We start from the raw sequence: 20,059 nt of genomic DNA, 5'->3' as shown, positions 1-20,059 counted from the left end.
TATTGCCAGAATGTTGTCAGGGCCTGTAGTTTTTGCAGTATCCAGTGCCTTCAGTCGCTTCTTGATATCACATGGAGTGAATTGAATTGGTTGAAGACTGGCATCTGTGATGCTGGGGACTTAAGGAGGAGGCTGAGGTGGATCATCCACTCAACACTTCTGGCTGAAGATTGTTGCAAATGCTTCAGCTTTATCTTTCGCACTGATGTTCTGGGCTCTCCCATCATGGAGGATGGGGATATTTGTGGAGCCATCTCCTCCAGTTAATTGTTTAATTGTCCACCACCATTCACAACTGGAGGTTGGGGTGGGGGGGGCGGTTGCGGTAGGTGGTAATCAGCAGGAGGTTTCCTTGCCCATGTTTGACCTGATGCTATGAGACTTCATGGGGTCCAGAGTCGATATTGAGGACTCACAGGGCAACTCCCTCTCGACTGTATACCACTGAGCCACCACCTCTGCTGGGCCTGTCCTGCCAGTGGGAGCTTGCTTTGCACAAATTGGCTGTCAAGTTTCCTACATTACAACAGCTCTGCATTTCAAAAGTACCTCATTGATTGTAAAGTGCTTTGGTATGCCCTGAAGTGAAAGGCAAGTCTGTCTTCTGTCTTGCTGGTGACTGGGTTTATCTTGGTACAAAAAATCATTGAAATTTGCAAGTGGGACAGGAAAGTGAAATGACACAGCACTTTTAGTAAGAAAGGACTGAAAAAGGATGCCATTGTATCTATTAATTGATTTATTGTATACGCTTTATGTACAGTATAGTTAATATCCGTATATCAGCAGACATCCGCAGGATGGAAGACTGTCGCATGCCCAAGGACTTTCTGTATGGTGAGGTAGCGAAGGCCAGATGACCAGTGGGGCGCCCAAAGCTTGACTTCACGGATACTTGCAAGCATGACTTGAAGGCCTTAAATGATGACTATCACACCTGGGATTCACTAGCTGGCGAAAGAGGGAAATGGCAACACATCCTGTGGACTGATGTGCCCTATGACGATGACCAGTTGCTACAGCAGCTTGGCAACAGGCGCCAACATCAAAAACAACAACTCACAGTGTCACCTGGTAGCTTCATGTGCAGCACTTGTGGCAGAACCTGCCTCTAAAGGATTAGCCTTCACAGCCATCAGTGAAGGTGCACCAAGAGAAGACGCCCACCTAAATGGATTGTTTGCAGTGTGTACATCATCTTTTATAGATGGAAGGATGCCAACCAGTAAATGGGTTTTATATTGAGGTAAAAAATTGAGGGTTTCAAATAACTTAGTTGTGACTACCTTTAAATATAATCCTGAGCATCTATTGTTCTTTATGGTGTAACTTACTGCAGGTAATTCAAAGTTGTTATACAGTGGAGCTCAATAATAGAGATCCAATTGAATCAATGGTCGAAGTAATCCCAATTCAAACCAATTAAAAGTAAATCAAGTAGCCGCAATGAATCTTGAAGTGAAGGGGTTCAGGACCAAATTTCAGATGGGCAGTGGGTGGCCCCCTCATAGTCAATTACTGCCCCACCTGACCCCTGGCATTAACATTCTCATGAGTGGTTCAAGTAAAATTGGGGCTGGGAGATGATCAGAACCGATTTCCAATTTTTCATAATTAACAGGACGAAGTCATGCTCACTATTTAAAATATATAATTTACATAATTTGTTCTGTATTAAGGTTGCTCAGAATGTGTTTAATTAGTCTAATGATTCAGCTTTGTGAGAATCAGCAGCTGGTTTTAACAGGTATCCATAGCCCAGTTAACAGTATTAAAAAGTTTTTGGCTTGGCTTTTGGCTTCAAACTATTTGCAAGATCTTGCATTGGTCGTGCAATAGTTGGAACGTAGGAACATAGTAGGCCCTCAAGCCTATACTGCCATTCAGTTAGATCATGGCTGATCTGTAGCATACCTCCATCTACCCACCTTGGTTTCATAACCCTAACAAAAACTTATCAATCTTGGTTTTGAGATTTTCAAATGAACTGGCCTCAACAGCTTTTTGGAGAAGGATGTTCCAGATTTCTTCTGCCGCAGTGGTTAGCACCACAGCCTCACAGCTCGAGTGACCCGGGTTCAGTTCTGGGTACTGCCTGTGCGGAGTTTGCAAGTTCTCCCTGTGACCGCGTGGGTTTCCGCCGGGTGCTCCGGTTTCCTCCCACAGCCAAATACTTGCAGGTTGATAGGTAAATTGGCCCTTGTAAATTGCTCCTAGCGTAGGTAGGTGGTAGGAGAATTGAGGGAAGGTGGGGATGTGGTAGGGAATATGGGATTAATGTAGGATTAGTATAAATGGGTGGTTGATGGTTGGCACAGACTTGGTGGGCCGAATGGCCTGTTTCAGTGCTGCATCTCTCTATGACTTTGTGTGAGAAAGTGCTTTCTGATGTCACCTTGAACAGCCTAGCTCTAATTTTAAACCCTTAAACTATCCCCCTCTGGTGAGAAGGAGGTCCAGAATGTCTCCATCTACCCTATCAAATCATTTAAACATTTTAAACACCTCATATAGATCGCCCTTAATCTTCTAACTTGAAGGGAATACAAGTCTAGTTTCCAAATGGTTTAAGAAGTTGGTTTTCAATAAATGAAAGGGAGCTGATAAAATTACACAATGTTTTATTGTAAAAAAAAAAGCACATTACATGGATAATGTCAAACAGTACCTTTGTCATCAGTTTGGTTGTCAAGAATATTGCATAAAAGAAATTGTACATTGTATTCCTTGTGGAGGTGCTGATAAAGTCTGCAGCATTTTAAAAGAATAATTACAATTACTATATTCCAAAAATCTGCCCCAACAAACATGAATATTCATTCATCTGCTTGCTTAATATATGGTTATGTTCTTTATAAAGCATATACCCATTGCTTTGTACACCAAAATGCGACACTTTTACAATACAAAAGAAACATGCTTCAATAGTAAGGTGAAAGTAAGGAAAATTTTCTCCCAATTCCAAACCACTCAAAGGATCAAAAATCTACTTTTTTTCCCCCTCTGCACCTACCATCAGAGCAACCCCATTGCTGGTCTTTAGGCTCCAAACTGTTCCTGCATTTGTGTTGTGAGAAGGTATGCATACGCAAGTCATGTTCATTTGAAGATATTTTTCCCCTTTTTTCACCTCTCTGCACCATGTGCCAGCTATAATTTGCATTGTTCTCCCAATTTTCAGGTGTTGTCCTTTTTAAGAGACTACTGATAACAGGATCTACTTTCTTCTCCTTTTGGAACCTGAAGAGTTGAAGCTCAGATTCTTTTTTCTGTTCTTTTATGACTTTTAAACAAGTCTGAATACTCAGATGGATTAATACTGGCACCAAAGTGGAGCAGAGAGGAATTTACGATTGTTAAATGTCCATATTAGAACAAAATTTGTTCTGAAACCCACAGAAAAAGGAGACCGGGATAGAAGCTGCTTTAGCACTCAGCCAATCTCTGGCTGCTATTTTATCATTAACCTGTTTATTTTAAATACATTAATGATTATTAGAATCATGAGTGGAGGTGATGTCCCTGACATACGTGAAATAAGTAGCATCACGAAATAACTAACACTTTACCTTAAATAACCTTTTGTCAATGTTTTTTTTTTTAAATTTAAGCAACATGGGCCTCTCTCTCCGCTTGTCCTGCCAGTATCGAAGAAGGAACATTTCTGGACACAAGGCGGATTTCCTGCAGCCTCTTTGTTTTTAAAATGTATAACAAAAATTATTCCATTTTCACATGACCGCCGATTATTGGGTTGTCTTGAATGAAGTGTACTTATGATTAAACTGCTATGCTTTTGACTTTAAAAAAAAAATGATTCTGCCCTACATTTCTATCAGTGCCACTCTGGCATTGAGAAGTTGCATTACTGTACAAGTGTGGTGGTCTTTGTTCCTCTCCCTCAGTGCCGCATCGATACATTCGAGCAGCTCCAGAGAATGTCTGCTTGCTGATTCTATGCTCTGGAATATTCATTTCCTCATTGACAGGATTGTGATCTGCTGGAAAATGCCTAATGCCAGTACTGACAAGTATTTGTACTGAATAACTTGTACTGAATAACCCCAAAGTTACTTTAAAGCAGTGCTGCCCAATGAAACCCGCACCCCCCCCCCCCCCCCCCCACCCCACCCCGCCCTGCCCCACCCTTATCAGTTCAGCACAGTCTTTACAATTGGCCAAAGTCTCTGGATGAAGAACATGTCTGAACCATTCTTTCATTGTTCAACTATTCAAAATACAATACAAAACAAAATTCCATATTTCAAAAGTCTTTGAACTCTATAATATACAACAGGAATGCTGACTGAAAAGGTTTTCCAATTATGTTGAGCGATAGACTTCCTGAAGGCCACACGGCAAAGACTGCTGTGCAAAAGATTCAGTTTTGCAATCGATGTCTTGATACTTCTTGCAGTCCACAGTTTTTTTTTGGTTTAAATTAGTCAGAAATCGAAGGGAAGGAACAAAAGGAAGGCAGAATTATGCAGATAACACTGTCTGTAATTTTTCAAAAGAGAATTTTCCATTTTTTTTTTTTTAAAAAGGCAAGATTATGCTCCTCTTTTCACTCTTCCACTTGCTATGTTCATGTTGAATGTGCAAACACGAAGGTCAGAATTGGGCCATACCCAGGAAGCAGTGCAGTTGACACATCCCTTAGCCGTTGCTAATTAGACCTTGTACAACAGTCCTTGAAAGTGAAATACTGCGCATAGCTCACACAATGTTATAGTTCTGACTTGTTCAATTGTTGGAATGCATGTTCACACAATTTACAGTACAGACTGGATTACTTCACCGACTTGCTTGTGAATTTCCTCAACACATCAGTGACAAAAATAAAGTTGCAGTTTGTGTGTCTGCTACATGTGCCACAAAGGTGCTCTTTACCTCCCACCAGCAATGTCTCGCCCTCTCCCCAGCCCCGCTAAGGATTCCTTTACTCCTAGTGCCAGATGATGCTGAGTGGATAAGTGGATGTTGAGGTCATTCCGATTTCAAATACCTGAATGTACCTGGTCCCACGTTATTTAGATATGTTTCAAGGCACTGCCACTCTTCAAAATATATACATGTATGTCCCTCACAGTCACAAGAATTCTACCATTTGTGTGTGTGAACATGATTGGAGGAAATGAGCCACTAGTGGGTAATCAAGATGAATGTCAAATTGCTTTAATAACAGTGCTGCTATGTATCCAAAATATTCTTTAGAAAATGACTACATTCTAGTCCCTGACAAAAATCGTTCAATAATGGTTATTTTAACCATCAGGATACAATAAATAAGGACAAAAAAGACCACCTATTCCCTAAACCAAAGAAAGACAACAAATTGTGCACTAATGCTCTATGTGCTATTATTTCATTGTAGCACGACTCATTCCAATGTACAGATCGACAAGGAAATTTGCCTATGTCCTGTAGCCCACAGAACTACAATTATTATTTAACTTCATTACTTGAATTTTAGACTTCACTGTCCCCGTACCTCACCGCCCGCACCCGCCCCTCCCCCACAGTCCTGGGATTCTCTTCCAATTCAATAAAGAGCTATCAGCTCAGTACTTTTTAATAATTGCAGGGTGAAAAAAGTCAGACACTATAATAGAACTGAAATGAATGAGAACCATTGGAACTATTTGCTATCCAAAGCATACAAAACTATTATTGTAAGCCTTTGAAGCAAATGAAAAAGTACACCTATTATAAATTTTGGCAACTTTACTGACAATTTTGTACATCAAATCCAAACTTTTGCTGGACTTCCAATTTTTTTTTTTTTAAAGGCTGTTAAAAACAGCACTTAATTTCCATTTCCAATTAGAAATAAGCCAGGTATAAAATTGGCATCTGGAGGGGCAGGATGGAGTTGGATAGTTGGGGACATGCTCATCAGCATACTGGAGCAAAGAATTTTCTCCAGTTACACTGCGGTCAGAGGCCTCTTCCACTAAATAGCTGAGTTAAACTCAAATAATGCAAGCTTCTTTTTGCTTAAAGAGCAGTGCCAAAGAAAAGTTTTTAAAACTGCTGATTGTTTGTTGGCAGCTAGGTATTGTCAGGAAAGGGCAACCCAACAGTATTTGATGAATGTAAGATTGTCACTTCAAAAACGGTTTACATTTTGCTCTGAAAGAAATCTTTCCATGTTCCCTGTTTCAACCAGCACAAAATTTACCTTGGATTGGTAAATAATGAGATGCAGAATTCACATGTTTGATTAGCAAAGCTGCTGTGGTTTTAACCAGGTTTCAAAGTACCAATCTCTCAGCTCTATCACCAAGCTTAAGAGGGCACTATTTCCCCAGAAAAAGACTACACTTTTCCCCTTCAATTCAGGTCATCTGCTCGAATTACACCAGGCTGATGCCCAATAAAAAGTTAATTGCCCTAAGTAATGAAAGCCTGCAGAGCATTCAGCCATGTGGCGTTCTGAGCAGCAAACAAATGCAGTGCTCTCTTTCGCTAGTTGAAGCCAGCTTACTTGCAAGTCCAGTATACTTTAAGCACTCAGAAAATCTCGCAATGTTGTGAAAGGCTCCTCAAATTTGAATTGTTTGTGCACTGCTGCTCGCTCAATTTCAATGTTCTTGTCCAACTGCCTACACAGCGTGTAGGAGGCCATTAGCACTAGTTCCTCGGAATCGGGGCTGTTCTGTTCGGACTTGGACTGCTCCTCCTCTGACTCAGTTATGGGTTTTGGCACCTCTAGTTTGGAAGAAAGCCACGGGTGGTCTAGACACTGTTCTGCTTTTGCCCTTTTCCTTTAATAACAAAGCAGAGAATTATTACAGCTACTGTTACAATCCAAATATTTAATTATTTACAACTTTGTTCCTTAATCTACAACCATAATATAATAACGCTTGTCTGTGGTTTCCAAAATTAATTTGAACCCATTACATTGCAGCTCCTTATTAAATGTCAATCCCAAACAGTTAAGATGCAATGGCTAAGATTATGCAACATGAAGATTACAGTGTGAATACTTAATGTGACTGTGACGTTCCTTTGTTTGCTATTTTAATGGAGGTGTTCCTCTGAATAGGCAGTGGATGAAGGAATTTCATAAAAGTGTTAAACACTCACAGCATAATTTCAAGGCTATTGTTTGTTTAACTAAAGTTAAATGGGCTCCTGTTAAAATGTGGAGCAGATTCTTATTGCATTGATTTAAACTTTGCTTCGAGAAATATCAGCGGAAGGAATTTCTTCCAATGACATCAGAAAGATAAAAAACATAGCAAACTGATTTTCTTCATTCAGAAACTACAAATATACTCATTAGTTTATTTCAATTGCAACGTAGAATTACATATGGCAACATGCCGTTTGTCCTGACTAGTCCATGCTTGTGTCAATCCTCCACTTGAGCAGTTCTGCTACTCCCATGTGCCCACTCAAAGCCATTAAAGGGACATCTGAATTTGAATAAGTGACCTCTTAATACAGCAGCTAGACCCCAATCAAAGGCACCAAGCACTGCCCACAACAGAGACACAGGGCACTTAATTCCAGGGTGGTGAAATACAAGATGAGCAAAGTGGGTGATGGATTTGAACCACTGACCTGGTGATATGTGGTCAAATGTTCTGAAACGGAGTTATACCCACTCAGATAGTACATCCACTACAAATGTTGTCTCCCAGCCAGCAATGTGAGCCTGACCATCACGTAATTGTGACCTTATCAGCGGCCAGTTATCCGGTCAGACTCATTCAGTGAAAAAGTTATCATACTCGATGCTGAGGGTAATGCATGCTATATATCTGGGATAGCAGCACGAGAAGGTTTAAACATACTACCCTATAGTACAGAAACTCATTGATTTTGGAATCACTGACCCCCACAACCTCTCTCCCTTGCAGATCCTTTACAACATGAGAATAAAGAGGTGCATGTGGAAGCTTAAGAGCCAAAATATGAGAGAGAGTTCCAGATGAACAAATTTTTCACTTCTTTAAATTACATGTCGAGCAATGATCAGTTGGGGATTGATGGGATATTGGAAAACATTTTCCATTACTCAGGCTTTGTCAGTCACTGAACCTCTAAATGCAGCTTAGAGTAGAAATATGGTCCTAATCCATTGAATAACTTGGACTGCTTCTTCTGTGATATACATTGGGTGCAGACCAGTGGACTTCTCTGTCTGGTTTCCATGTTTGCATCGGACTAACTGAGCACATGGTTGATGCATCTGATTCAGTTAGGAACCTACATTATGACATAATTTAGTTGAGGAATATTGTGTTTTTTTTTATTCATTCACAGGATTTGGGCATTACTGGTAAAGCCAGCATTTATTGCCTATTCATAATTGCCCTCAAGCAGGTGCTGGTAAACCATTGCGTGTGGTGAAGGTACTCCTACAGTGCTGTTAGGGAGGGACTTGCAGGATTTTGACCCAACAACGATGAAGGCACAGGAATATACTTCCAAGTCACAGTGGCATGTGTCTTGAAGGGGAACCTGCAGGTGGTGGTATTCCCATACACTGGCTGCTCTTGGCTTTTGAGCTGGTAGAGGGCAGGGGTTTGGCACCCATCTAAGAACCCTTAGCGAGTTGTTTCCAATAATACTGGGTGCAAAGTTTCTATTCCGACATACTGCCCAACAACAGTAAAGTGAATTCCTAGTGATAGATGGTGAAAGACAAAATCTTTTTCGCATTGAATTTCCTTTCTGTTTCACTACAGTTCCTACTTTCTTCCTCCCTTCTTTGGCCTAGGTATTGAAACAAGTATAATGTATGTATAATCTCAAGCGCTGATGATGATAGAACCCATAGAGAATCTGATACTTTGCTGGTTGCATTTCTTTGCTTTTCTGTGTCTTTTTAACCCTATCACTGGTTAATAACTAAGTTGGTTATTCACAGGAGTTATTAAAATCATACCTGGGGTCCTTAATAAGTAGAGTCTGAATGAAATCTAAAGCTAAATTGGAGATGCCTTCAAAGATGTCTTCCGAATAGTCAATGTCCACTTTGGAAATATTGAGATACGTGGATTGCTTGTCATCTCCAAGGAAAGGTGAAATGCCCGTCAGCATTACGTAGACCAACACCCCGATATTCCTGGAAAATAAAAGCCAAAGTAAACAGGATTATGGAATTGTTATTCTACACTTGAATATGAGCCAAACTTCAATGACACTGCCGTAAACCACAAGAATACTCTGGTCTTCAATCCAGGGGTAGGGAGGAAGACATAATTCAGCATCGCTGTTAACATTCATCAAGGATGCATTTACACAGCAAGTTTAACTTTGGTGTGAAGTGATTTCCACTTGGTTCCAATGCTAAATCAGAGTGTAAATCCATAGTTAAGTGGAAACTCTGAAGAAATGGCAGGAGCAGCTGTTTTTAGCTGAGTTTTTTTTTTATTTGTTCAGGAGATGTGAGCATCGTTGGTTAGGCCAACATTTATTGCTCATCCTATTCAAAAATGAATAAGGGCATGTGGGTCTGGAGTCACATGTAGGCCAGACCAGGTAAATTTCCTACCCTAAAGGACATTAGTGAACCCGATGGGTTTTTACAATAATAGACAATGGTTTCATGGTCACCATTAGACTAGCTTTTTATAAATTCCAGATTTACTAACTGAATTCAAATTTCACCAATTCTGTGGTGAGATTCAAACCCATGTCCCCAGAGCATTAGCCTGGGGCTCTGGGATTACTGGACCAGTGACACTGACACTACGCCACCACCTCCCCTACATCTCCAGTAGTTTCACCCATCTTCCTTGGCCAAGGCTATGGCAGGAAATTGGAGGAACAGTATGGAAATTCCAGGCAAAACTGTATTGGAACCTTTTCAATGATGCCAGTTCCCTGATTGGCTGTTCATGGTGAGGAGCTGTGCTTGTAGACAGCACAGGGCAGGAAAGCATAGGCCTGTAGTTTCTGATTTTCCATCAAATGCTTTGAAGTATTTTGAAGCAAGTTTGTAGCATGGCCTTTGTTTGTTGAGTGGTTCTACTGATTCATTCCGTAATTCACTTATTCAAAGACGAATCATAGAAAGTTTAAGGCACAGAAAGAGGCCACTTGGCCCATCATGTCCATGCCGGCCGAAAAACAATCCACCTATTCTAATCCCACCTTCCAGCAGCACTTGAGGTGCATATTCAGACTCTTTTGAATGAGTTGAGAGTTTCTGCCTCAACTACCCTTTCAGGCAGTGAGGTCCAGACTCCCACCACCCTCTGGGTGAAAAAGTTTTTCCTCACCTCCCCTCTAATTTTTCTACCAATCACTTTAAATCTATGCCCCCTCTGCTAAGGTTAATACGGTGAAAGGTGAATGGACCCTTCACCTCCACTCTATCCAAGCCACTCAAAATTTTGTACATCTCAATCACATCTCCCCTCAGCTTTCTCTGTTCCAACAACCCCAGCCTATCCAATCCTTCCACATAGCTGCATTTTTCCAGTCCGGGTAACATCCTCATAAATCTACTCTGTACCCTCTCTAGTGCAATTACATCCTTTCTGTAATGAGGTGACCAGATCTGCACACAGTACTCAAGTTGTGGCTTAACCAATGAGTTATACAGTTCCAGCATAACCTCCCTGCTCTTATATTCTATACCTAGGCTAATAAAGGAAAGGATTCCATATGCCTCCTTAACCACCTTATCGACCTGTCCTGCTACCTTCAGGGATCTGTGGACATTCACTCCAAGGTCCCTCACTTCGTTCCGACTTTGGCTGGAAGCCTCATCTAAGTCATAATCAGAAGACTGGGTGCCATCTTGTATATGATTTTCCAACATGTATGACGGTCAGAAAATTACCACTAAAATGTACAGTCACTGTCACTGCAGAAACGTGCACTTACCACATATCTGTCGCTGTCGTGATTGCTTCATAATTTAATATTTCAGGAGCTAGCGGAATTAAAAGGAAGAAATTAGATACCTTGAAAGTTTGAGTATCTGTTGTCTATGCACAGACTTCTAAGCATTTAACAACACTCTAAGTGGTTTCACCCTCGCACATGATTCTACTTTAGAAGCAATTTTATTCTTAGAGTTTAACATTCCAACTACTGTGAAATCTGGTGTATCACACATGCTTGATGTCTTTTAGGCAAACATGCATCATTGTAATATTAGTTCTTAAATTACACTTTTGTAGTCTGGGAACAGTCCTGTGAAAAAGGTGTTGCAAGCTGGCACTTACCTACATACTCTGGAGTACCCACGATTTCCCGGATCTCTTCAATGCTGTCCACTCTTCTGGACAGCCCAAAGTCAACGATCCGGATATTGCCCAATGGATTGCAGCTGGTCAGCAAAATGTTCTGTGGCTGACAGAAAGGAATAGAACAGAAATAGAGTTTTAGTACATTGTTCACTGGTATGCCAGCTCAGAACCCAAATACTGTCAAGAACATAGAACGATGGCTTCTTAAATGCATGACTGCTTTGCCACAATATTGTATGCAGTGCCAACGCAATGTATAATAATATGAATATCATTGCCACAACTTGACATTTTCTGAGTTGCAAGTAATACAAACCTGCACAATTTATACAGTAGATTTTATAGCATTTATTAGGAATACATACATAGGAGAAGTCCATTTCTTTCTTTATTTGCTCGTGGGATGTAGATAACACCAGTAAAGTTGCATTTATTGTCCATCCCTAGTTACCCTGGAGTTTTTTTTACAACTGTATAGCTCGCTAGACCATTTCAAAGGGCATTAAGAGTCAATCACAAAACATGGACTAGAGTTTCATGTAGGCCAGACAGGTAGGGGTGTCTGGTTCCCTTCTCAGTGGAACATTAGTGAACCAATTGAGTTTTTATAACGATTCAGCTCTAAGTAGTAATTTTACTTATGGTGTACTAGCCCACAAACGAGCATCATACAGCACAGGAGGAGGCCATTCAGCCCATCATACCTGTGTTGACTTGTTGAAAAAGCTTTCCACTCCCCTGCTCTTTCTGCATATAACGTTTTTATCCAATTTCCTTTTGAAAGTTACTGAATCTGGTCCCAGTACCCTTTCAGGCAGAACTTTTCAGATCATCATAACTCACTGTATTGAAAAAATCTCATCAGCCCCCTCTGCTTCTTTTGCCAATTATCAGATTTACAAAATCAAATTTCACAACTTGCCCTTATAAGATTTGAGAAGTCGGTGTTGCTAGTCTACTACTGCAACCTGCACAGCATCATAGGCATTTAACAAAAGAGCTTCTGTACAAAGCAGTTTTACAATTACAAATTGGACAGTGAAAGAACGGGTAAAGAGTGCTGGACACTGATTGAGCTGAATACTGTGAAAGCAATGATGACATTCCTCATGAACAAAATGTTTGGAAATTCTATTTTGTTTACAAACTCTTTATGGGCGGCACAGTGGTGCAATGGTTAGCACTGCAGCTTCACAGCTCCAGCGACCCGGGTTCGGTTCTGGGTACTGCCTGTGCGGAGTTTGCAAGCTCTCTCTCTGACCGTGTGGGTTTCCACCGGGTGCTCCGGTTTCCTCCCACAGCCAAAGACTTGCAGGTTGATAGGTAAATTGGCCATTGTAAATTGCCCCTAGTGTTGGAAGGAGAATTGAGGGAAGGTGGGGATGCAGTAGGGAATATGGGATTAATGTAGCATTAGTATAAATGGGTGGTTGATGGTTGGCACAGACTCGGTGGGCCGAAGGGCCTGTTTCAGTGCTGTATCTCTCTATGACTCAATGTGATGATGCAAGCTTAAGATTGACCATAAGAACCAACAGTGCTTCTGGATTTTTTTCCCCTCCTGTAACAACGAAACTCTACATTTTGGGAAAATTGATGCCCATCTAATGGAATGGGCTTCGATGGAAATAAATCTCAGGTACCCAAGATAGTATATTCCTGTCTACAAAATGGGGAAATGTATGTAAATTGTGAGATTGGCTCCCAAAGCCACTGACAATTTCTTGGGTCTTTCTACTTTGCACACATGTTGTTCCACAAATTCTGAACTGTACCACAATGTCGTCTGCTTTTAAGTGAATGTTTGTGTAATCTGTGCTGACCAGGTTCTCCCTTCTCACCTGGGGCACTGGCGCTACAGATGCAATATGTGGTACTAATGCTCACTGTCAATTGACCAAAATGAGTCATAGCTGACCGTTTCTGATGCTGTCCTATTAATTCTGTAAATATTTAACAAATTAACTGCACTTTTATTTTCACAGAGCTGACAGAAGTTCACTGCAGTGACGCAGACGGACAGTCTAGATGGTAAAACATTATATAGGACTGCCCTTGACAGATTAATTCAGAAGCTTGCTTACTGAATTGCTGTCTTTTTCTATTTCTGCACTCCCAAACCCACTTTTATATTCAAAGATTTTTGCATTACATCATCCGTATGTAGTCCTCTTGTGTACAGTTCCCATGTGTAGTGCAATGCTATTTCTAAAGTAATACATCGCTTGCACAATTCAACATGCATCAAGCCCAGTGAAAAGGAACTTGGAAAGAACACAGAAACTGTGGAAATCTTCAGTTTGATGGGCCAACATAATATTATTAAATTAGGATTTCACATGTATTAGAGCACTGGGATCGAATTTCTGTCTGTTGTGATTTCCCCCTGCATTGGGGCGAGACTGTAACATCCCCTACAATTCCCCAATGGCCTAACAGCATTTATCCAATGAGTAACTAAGCTGTATGGACCAGGACAGATTCAGGTTTGATTTCCAATCTGTGCTGAGTAAGGTGTTTGCGGCTGGGAAGTGATTGATCTCGGTTCCTCTGGGCCAGATAAATTTTCCATCATTTCAATACCATTACAATCTGCCTGTCCATATATATCAGTGTTCACTGTCAGCAGAAAGTTAGTTTTTAAAAAAAAAGAAATGTTCTCATTCCAGTTCAATTTCAGGAAACAGTCAATTTCTGGATAATAAGAACTCCTTTGCCAAGTTTATTGTGATATTCTGCTCATTAAAAGAGTAGCTTGACAAATGATAAACATTCAGCACTTGATATTAAGTTGGCATCAACCATCAAAGCATTTCAATATCGGTATTTTACATCAGGAATTTTAAATCCCTTGGGTTGGGGCGGGGTGGGGAAAGGAAACAATTATAAAAGACGTTCCTGAAGTTTTCAGAAATGCAGATCTTGCTTTGTTCATCCATTAAGTTTGATATTAATGATTACTTTGCTCCCTGAATCTGACCCTCTAGTTCATCAGGTATATGTGAAGCTGAGAAATCCAGGCTCATAGATGAATTTACTTCCTTCCATTTTCATCAGATTGTCAGTTGGTTCAAGCACAATAAAATGATTCTCAGTATAGTGAAGTTCCTAATTTAAATTAAACTCCAGGTATATTGTCATATAATTTTTTTACAAAGTTACTAAAAAGTAATTCTTAACCATACCCTTTATAAATACCATGGAATTTCTGTAACGATCCAAGAGGAAAGAAAAGACGTTAGTCTACTACGGCCTTCCCCAAGTATTACATTCTTACTGTTTATCAGTCAAGACTGCTGCTATCAGTTGCTAAATAAGTTACCACTTAAAAAAAAATCCCAAGGAATCAGCAGGTAATTACAATCTGCCAAGTATCCTGTGGAAACTTGGAGAAATCCACAATCCACTTGGCCACAGACATAATGATACGAGTAGACAGCAATCCTGTCATGTCAGAGAGCCAAAGTGGCGTCTGTTCTACAAATCTTTTATACAGTATCACTGGGGAGTTTAAATCTATCCGTTAAGAACAGGTGCACAATATGAATTCTCAATTGAGACACATACGCAATCTGTCCCATGGTGGGAGCAGCTGAAGTTCTAAACTGACATCCAAATGGTGATATTAGGAAATCCCACCAAAGTAACACCACGACAGATCTTCCCCTTTCACGCTTGAGCATAAAGCATCACTTTGTTAGTGGAGTACATATGGGAATATCCAGTGGGAAGGTTTATGCACGCACAACTTCAATTAAAGCAGCAAAGCTATTTGGAACACACCATGGCTTGATGCTTATCAATCCCTCTGCTCTTTATCATCTGTGGAGATGAAGTACCCTGTTGGAGTATTTTGTTTCATCTAGTCGCACAGTGACAAGGGTAGAAATGGAGTTTAAAACCTATGACTAACTGGATGGGAGCAAGTGGTCTTACTGCCTGATTCATTCATTAATATGCACCACAAGGTCTAGAAAGCCCTCAAAATCTTGGTAACGAGCCTTAGATGTATACCAGAAATCAAGCCAACAAGAGACTCCCTCAACATTGCCTCAATCTCAGCTGTCTTGGAATTATTTTAAATGGGTTAGTGCCTTCATTAAAACCCCAGATGCAAGAATAGCACACAAACATATTGCACAATTGCAACCTATAATGTAGAGACAACAATTTTATTCAAACCACAGAATCAGTGCTTGTGCTTTTCGGTTATTCAGGACTGGCAGCAATGAATCCTAGACATCAAATTATTCCAAGTTTAATGTGAATAAGAACCCTACCTTTAGGTCCAGATGCACTATATTCTTCCCATGCAAATAGGAAACTCCATCTAGGATCTGACGCACAAGGCGGATGACATCTTTCTCTTTGAAGGCCTCATCTTTATCAGCAACACACTGGTTGAAGATCTCGCCCCCTGCAGCACTGTAAGTGAGGAAGAGTGAAGTAATCATTAATATCAAACTTAACGGATGAACAAAGCAAGATCTGCATTTCTGAAAACTTCAGGAACATCTTTTATAATTGTTTCCTTGTCCCACCCCACCCCCCCAACCCAAGGGATTTAAAATTCCTGATGTAAAATACCGATATTGAAATGCTTTGATGGTTGATGCCAACTTAATATCAAGCGCTGAATGTTTACCATTTGTCAAGCTACTCTTTTAATGAGCAGAATATCACAATAAACTTGGCAAAGGAGTTCTTATTATCCAGTTCCGAAGAAGGGTTACTGACCCGAAACGTTAACTCTGCTTCTCTTTCCACAGATGCTGCCAGACCTGCTGAGTGATTCCAGCATTTCTTGTTTTTGTTTGAGTTCTTATTTCTCCTAGGCTTGAGCAGGAACTTGAATTCTGTGTAGATTCGTATGACTGTTGTAGCTTAAACAACAAGAGTCTAATGTTTGTGACATTAGCACACAATTGCTTAGCGTGTTTTCATGATATTCCTCCGTCCACTATATAAACCTGTTAAAGTCACTGATGCAGCAGTGCCATATGAACACACTAAATGTCTGTAAGGTAGTGTCTCAAGCAGTAAATGCCAGGCTTAGATGTTTTAGTGCAAAACACATTTAGTTGAATGACAAAGGTGTGCTTCAAATCAGCAATGGAAACCAAGCCACACCCTGCATTTTAAACAATTGTTGATGTGGAAAAATAACAGGCACACCTTACATTCTCCATGATGTTAGCTCTTCCATTTAAGGAAAAGATGTGTCATCATAAGTAGTCATCAACCAGCTTGTGATTACTGGAACAGGCAAGATATATCTTTATAAAATATTGAAAAGTTTTTCTCCACTGGGGGCACTGCATAAAAGCAAGTTGTTGTAGAATTATTTTCCATCGAAGCACGAAACAGCTGCATTAATCTGGAATGGTTTAATGTACCTTTCCAACCCACCATCTTGATTAGCTGGTTCCCTGCCTCATTGATACAAAAGGACAATCGACCAACTTTTAAAACATAACTGAACGTGAAAAGTACCATCCAGCACTTGCTTTTTTGATTTAACATCTGTAACATCAAATGCTTCCTGAAAAAAAGAGTCTGAATGATTCACTGGAATGAATGTGCATACGTTGCTGGCTGGATAGTAAGAGAATGAGTGGACTGTTTTATTTTCCAGTAATTAATATTAGTAACTTCAGCTTAATGCTGCCTTAAGATTCTGTCCAATATTCTGTTTTACTTGACTTCCAACTAATTATTGTAAAAAAAAATTTGTAGATTTGTTGCTTTTTTTTTTCAAACATATGTACATACAAACTAGGAGCTGGAGTAGGCCATTTGGCCCCTTGAGCCTGTTCCAGCATTCCATAAGATCATGGCTGATCTGCTTGTGGACTCAACCCCACTTTCCTGCCTACCCCGATACCCCTCGTCTCCCTTCTATTGAGCTCTCTTCTATTTCACTTGCACGGACAGAAAATGCCCCTACATGATGAATGAAGGAGATCTTTGGGAATTTTGATTATTCTCTGTCTAGCAGGTTGAGATGAGAACTATGTAGCTGAAGCCACATTAAATTGGAGACTTAAACTAAGCTTTCAAAAATATTTCTGGAAAAAGTTTTTAAAAAATGTTCATGGAGACATCAAAATAGGGTTTTAAAAAAAGCTGTTTTTGTTTTGATTGCAGAGCCGATTATGACCTAAATGGAATTGCTTGGCAGTTACCAGAGGAATTAAAAAGGATCAAGATTAGTGTAATAACAGGTAATTATACGCATGTCTTATTGAAGAAATGAAGGGTTCATTTTGCTTATGCATAGCAATGGTCAAAAAAGGCAACGTCCTACTTCATTAGTAAACTGTAATACTTTTTTTTTTCTAGTGGAGGAAAGAAAGTGCCCATCTTTATAACTTCCTCTCAGGACTGCATCCAGTGGCTGGACCCAGGAGTCCTAACAGCAGTTTAGACATGCTGAAGTTTAGTGGCAATGATAGATACCTGAATAATACATGCTTTTTTGGCGTTGCGGCAAATTTCAAATTTCTGACTGTCACTGCTCCTGAGGTTCAGTCAGTTCCTTGTGCCAACGTGGCATTGATAAGTGGATATTCAATAGTTTGCAAGCTAAACAAATGCCGAATATCACATTATGTGACAGGTGAAAGCGCATTTTTTTTTTAAAATAATGAGAACCTTGATACCTTTTATATTGTACATCAAAACAGGATCAGTACAATCCTGTGAAAATAAAGCTAACTGGTGTTTATAATTTTTTTTCATCCAGGGGAGTTTCATTGCTTTCCTTGAGATAGCGCAGAGTCAACAAAATCAATCTGAATGCATGCAAAAGCTCCTCTAGACATCAATAGGAAGTGAACCTGGTAGGTTCTGATTTTAAGATAAACTCGAACAAGATACTGATACTTTCCATAGAATGTGGTTTGTTTCTTCACCTTGCAAATAGGTGCCCACACCCATGTAGGATTTAAACCACATCAAGTGTGTTGACTATGGCTTGGCTGATAGCGCTCTCACCTCAGAGTCAGAATGTTGTGGGTTCCAGTCCCACTCCAGGACTTGAGCACAAAAATCAAGGCCAACACTCCGGTGCAGTACTGAGGGAGTGCTGCACTGTCGGAGGTTTTGTTATATGGAAGAGACATTAAACTGAGGCCCCGTTTGCCCCCTCAGGTGGGCATAAAAGATCCCATGGCATTATTTTCAAAGAAGCGCAGGGGTATTAACCCCGGTGTCCTCGCCAATAATCTATCCCTCAAGCAACATCACAAAAAACAGATTATGTGGTCATTATGATATTGTGGGAGCTTGCTATGTGCAAACTGGCTGTCACAATTCCTCTATTACATCATTGACTACACTTTAAAAAGACTTCATTGGCTGTTAAGTGTTTTGGGACATACTGTCTTCATAAAAGACACTATTTAAATGCAAGTCTTTCTTTCAACTCATAAGATTTAAACAATGCCAACAGACTTCAAGTGGCTCAGGCTGACCATTTGGCATTCCTAGAACCACAGAAAAATTACAGCACAGAAGGAGGCCATTCAGCCCATTGTGTCTGTGCCGGCTGAAAAACTCGCCGCCCAATCCTAAACTGGCCACTCATGTCTTATCTAGTGGGAATGAAGTAATGTTGCCAACTAGTGTGACTCAGCTGTTATGACCCCTGTGGTTGATTATTTTGTTGACAATCACTGAAAAATAGCAACTTTGATGTTGCTGCCCATGGGTTGGTGCACTAGCACGAGACTCTAATTTAGGAAAGGAGCAGTAACGGGGGGAAAATACTGGAGCAACAAATGCTACTGAAAATTGAAGGAATGTCAATTGTTTGAAAAAGTGATTAGAAATCTTTGCAGCAAAAAAAAAAAGCATTTGGTGTCAGTTGATCTTCTGTTTTTAGAATTTCTCCCTGCTCTTGTGCCGATTTGACCCAGCACTTCTGTACAGTACTGATTTACTTAACCCACTTCTGTCTAAGAATAATAACCTAAAGAACTACCAAAAGTACTTATTTATGGATATAGGAAAAGCCTGTTGTCTGCAGGATGATAATCCCTCCTTCACCTTGAGCCTCTTGCATCTCTCTATTACATTTCCTTCCTTGAAAAAGGCAGACTTGCATTTACATAGCATCTTTCACGAACACAGGACATCCTGTTACAGCTAATGAAGTACTTCTGAGGTGTAGTCATTGTTGTAGGAAAAATGGCAGTCAATTTGTGCACAGCAATGTGATAATAATCAGATAATCTGTTCTTGATGTTGATTGAGGGATAAATATTGACCAGGACACTAGGGATAACTCTCCTCTCTTCTTCGAAATAGTGCCATGGGATCTTTTACATCCACCTAAGAGGACAGACTGGACCTTAGTTTAACATTTCATCTGAAAGACAGCACCTCCAACAGCGCAACACTCCTACAGTACTGCACTGGAGTGTCAGCCTTGATATTTGTGCTCAAGACCTGGAGTGGGATTTGAAATCACAGCCTTTTCACTTAAAGGCGAGAGTGCTACCAACTGAGTCACAACTGACACAACAGTGTTCAATGCTCCTCTCTTGCCAAAACATCCCAACTTAAATGGTCCTACATCCTCTCTACATCCTCACTGTACTGAAATCAGGGTTCATTCCACAATCTCCAAGTCAAAATTGCATAACTCCATACATTCCCCAGACTTCTCTTTCTCCAACAATCTTCAGCCCTTTAAAACCTAAACCTGGCAGTCACTGATCATGATTGTCTGACTAGCCTTGTCTTTTATTTTATTTCAAGCTTGATGATGTCCTTGTTTTATGGGCCTTGGTAATTTGAACTTGGCTTCTCAATTTATAAAAATATAGGTTTTT

General features: G+C 40.3%; 1 protein-coding gene across 1 annotated transcript in view; it reads right to left on the bottom strand.

Moving 5' to 3' along the window:
- Positions 1-5,162: 5,162 nt before the first annotated feature.
- Positions 5,163-20,059, bottom strand: part of stk17al (serine/threonine kinase 17a like) — a 54,107-nt gene continuing 39,210 nt past the window's right edge. The window contains exons 3-7 of the mRNA XM_068013409.1: positions 15,503-15,647; positions 11,199-11,325; positions 10,855-10,903; positions 8,906-9,085; positions 5,163-6,770 (exon numbers count right to left, since the gene is read on the bottom strand). Of these exons, the coding sequence (XP_067869510.1) occupies positions 6,509-6,770; positions 8,906-9,085; positions 10,855-10,903; positions 11,199-11,325; positions 15,503-15,647 (763 nt within the window). The 3' untranslated portion in view covers positions 5,163-6,508. The remainder of the gene's footprint in view (positions 6,771-8,905; positions 9,086-10,854; positions 10,904-11,198; positions 11,326-15,502; positions 15,648-20,059) is intronic.

Source organism: Heterodontus francisci, chromosome 33 (assembly GCF_036365525.1).
Source record: "Heterodontus francisci isolate sHetFra1 chromosome 33, sHetFra1.hap1, whole genome shotgun sequence".
Classification (NCBI taxonomy): domain Eukaryota; kingdom Metazoa; phylum Chordata; class Chondrichthyes; order Heterodontiformes; family Heterodontidae; genus Heterodontus; species Heterodontus francisci.
Note: the sequence above shows the minus strand (reverse complement) of the source record. Positions and strands in the feature narration are given on the sequence as shown.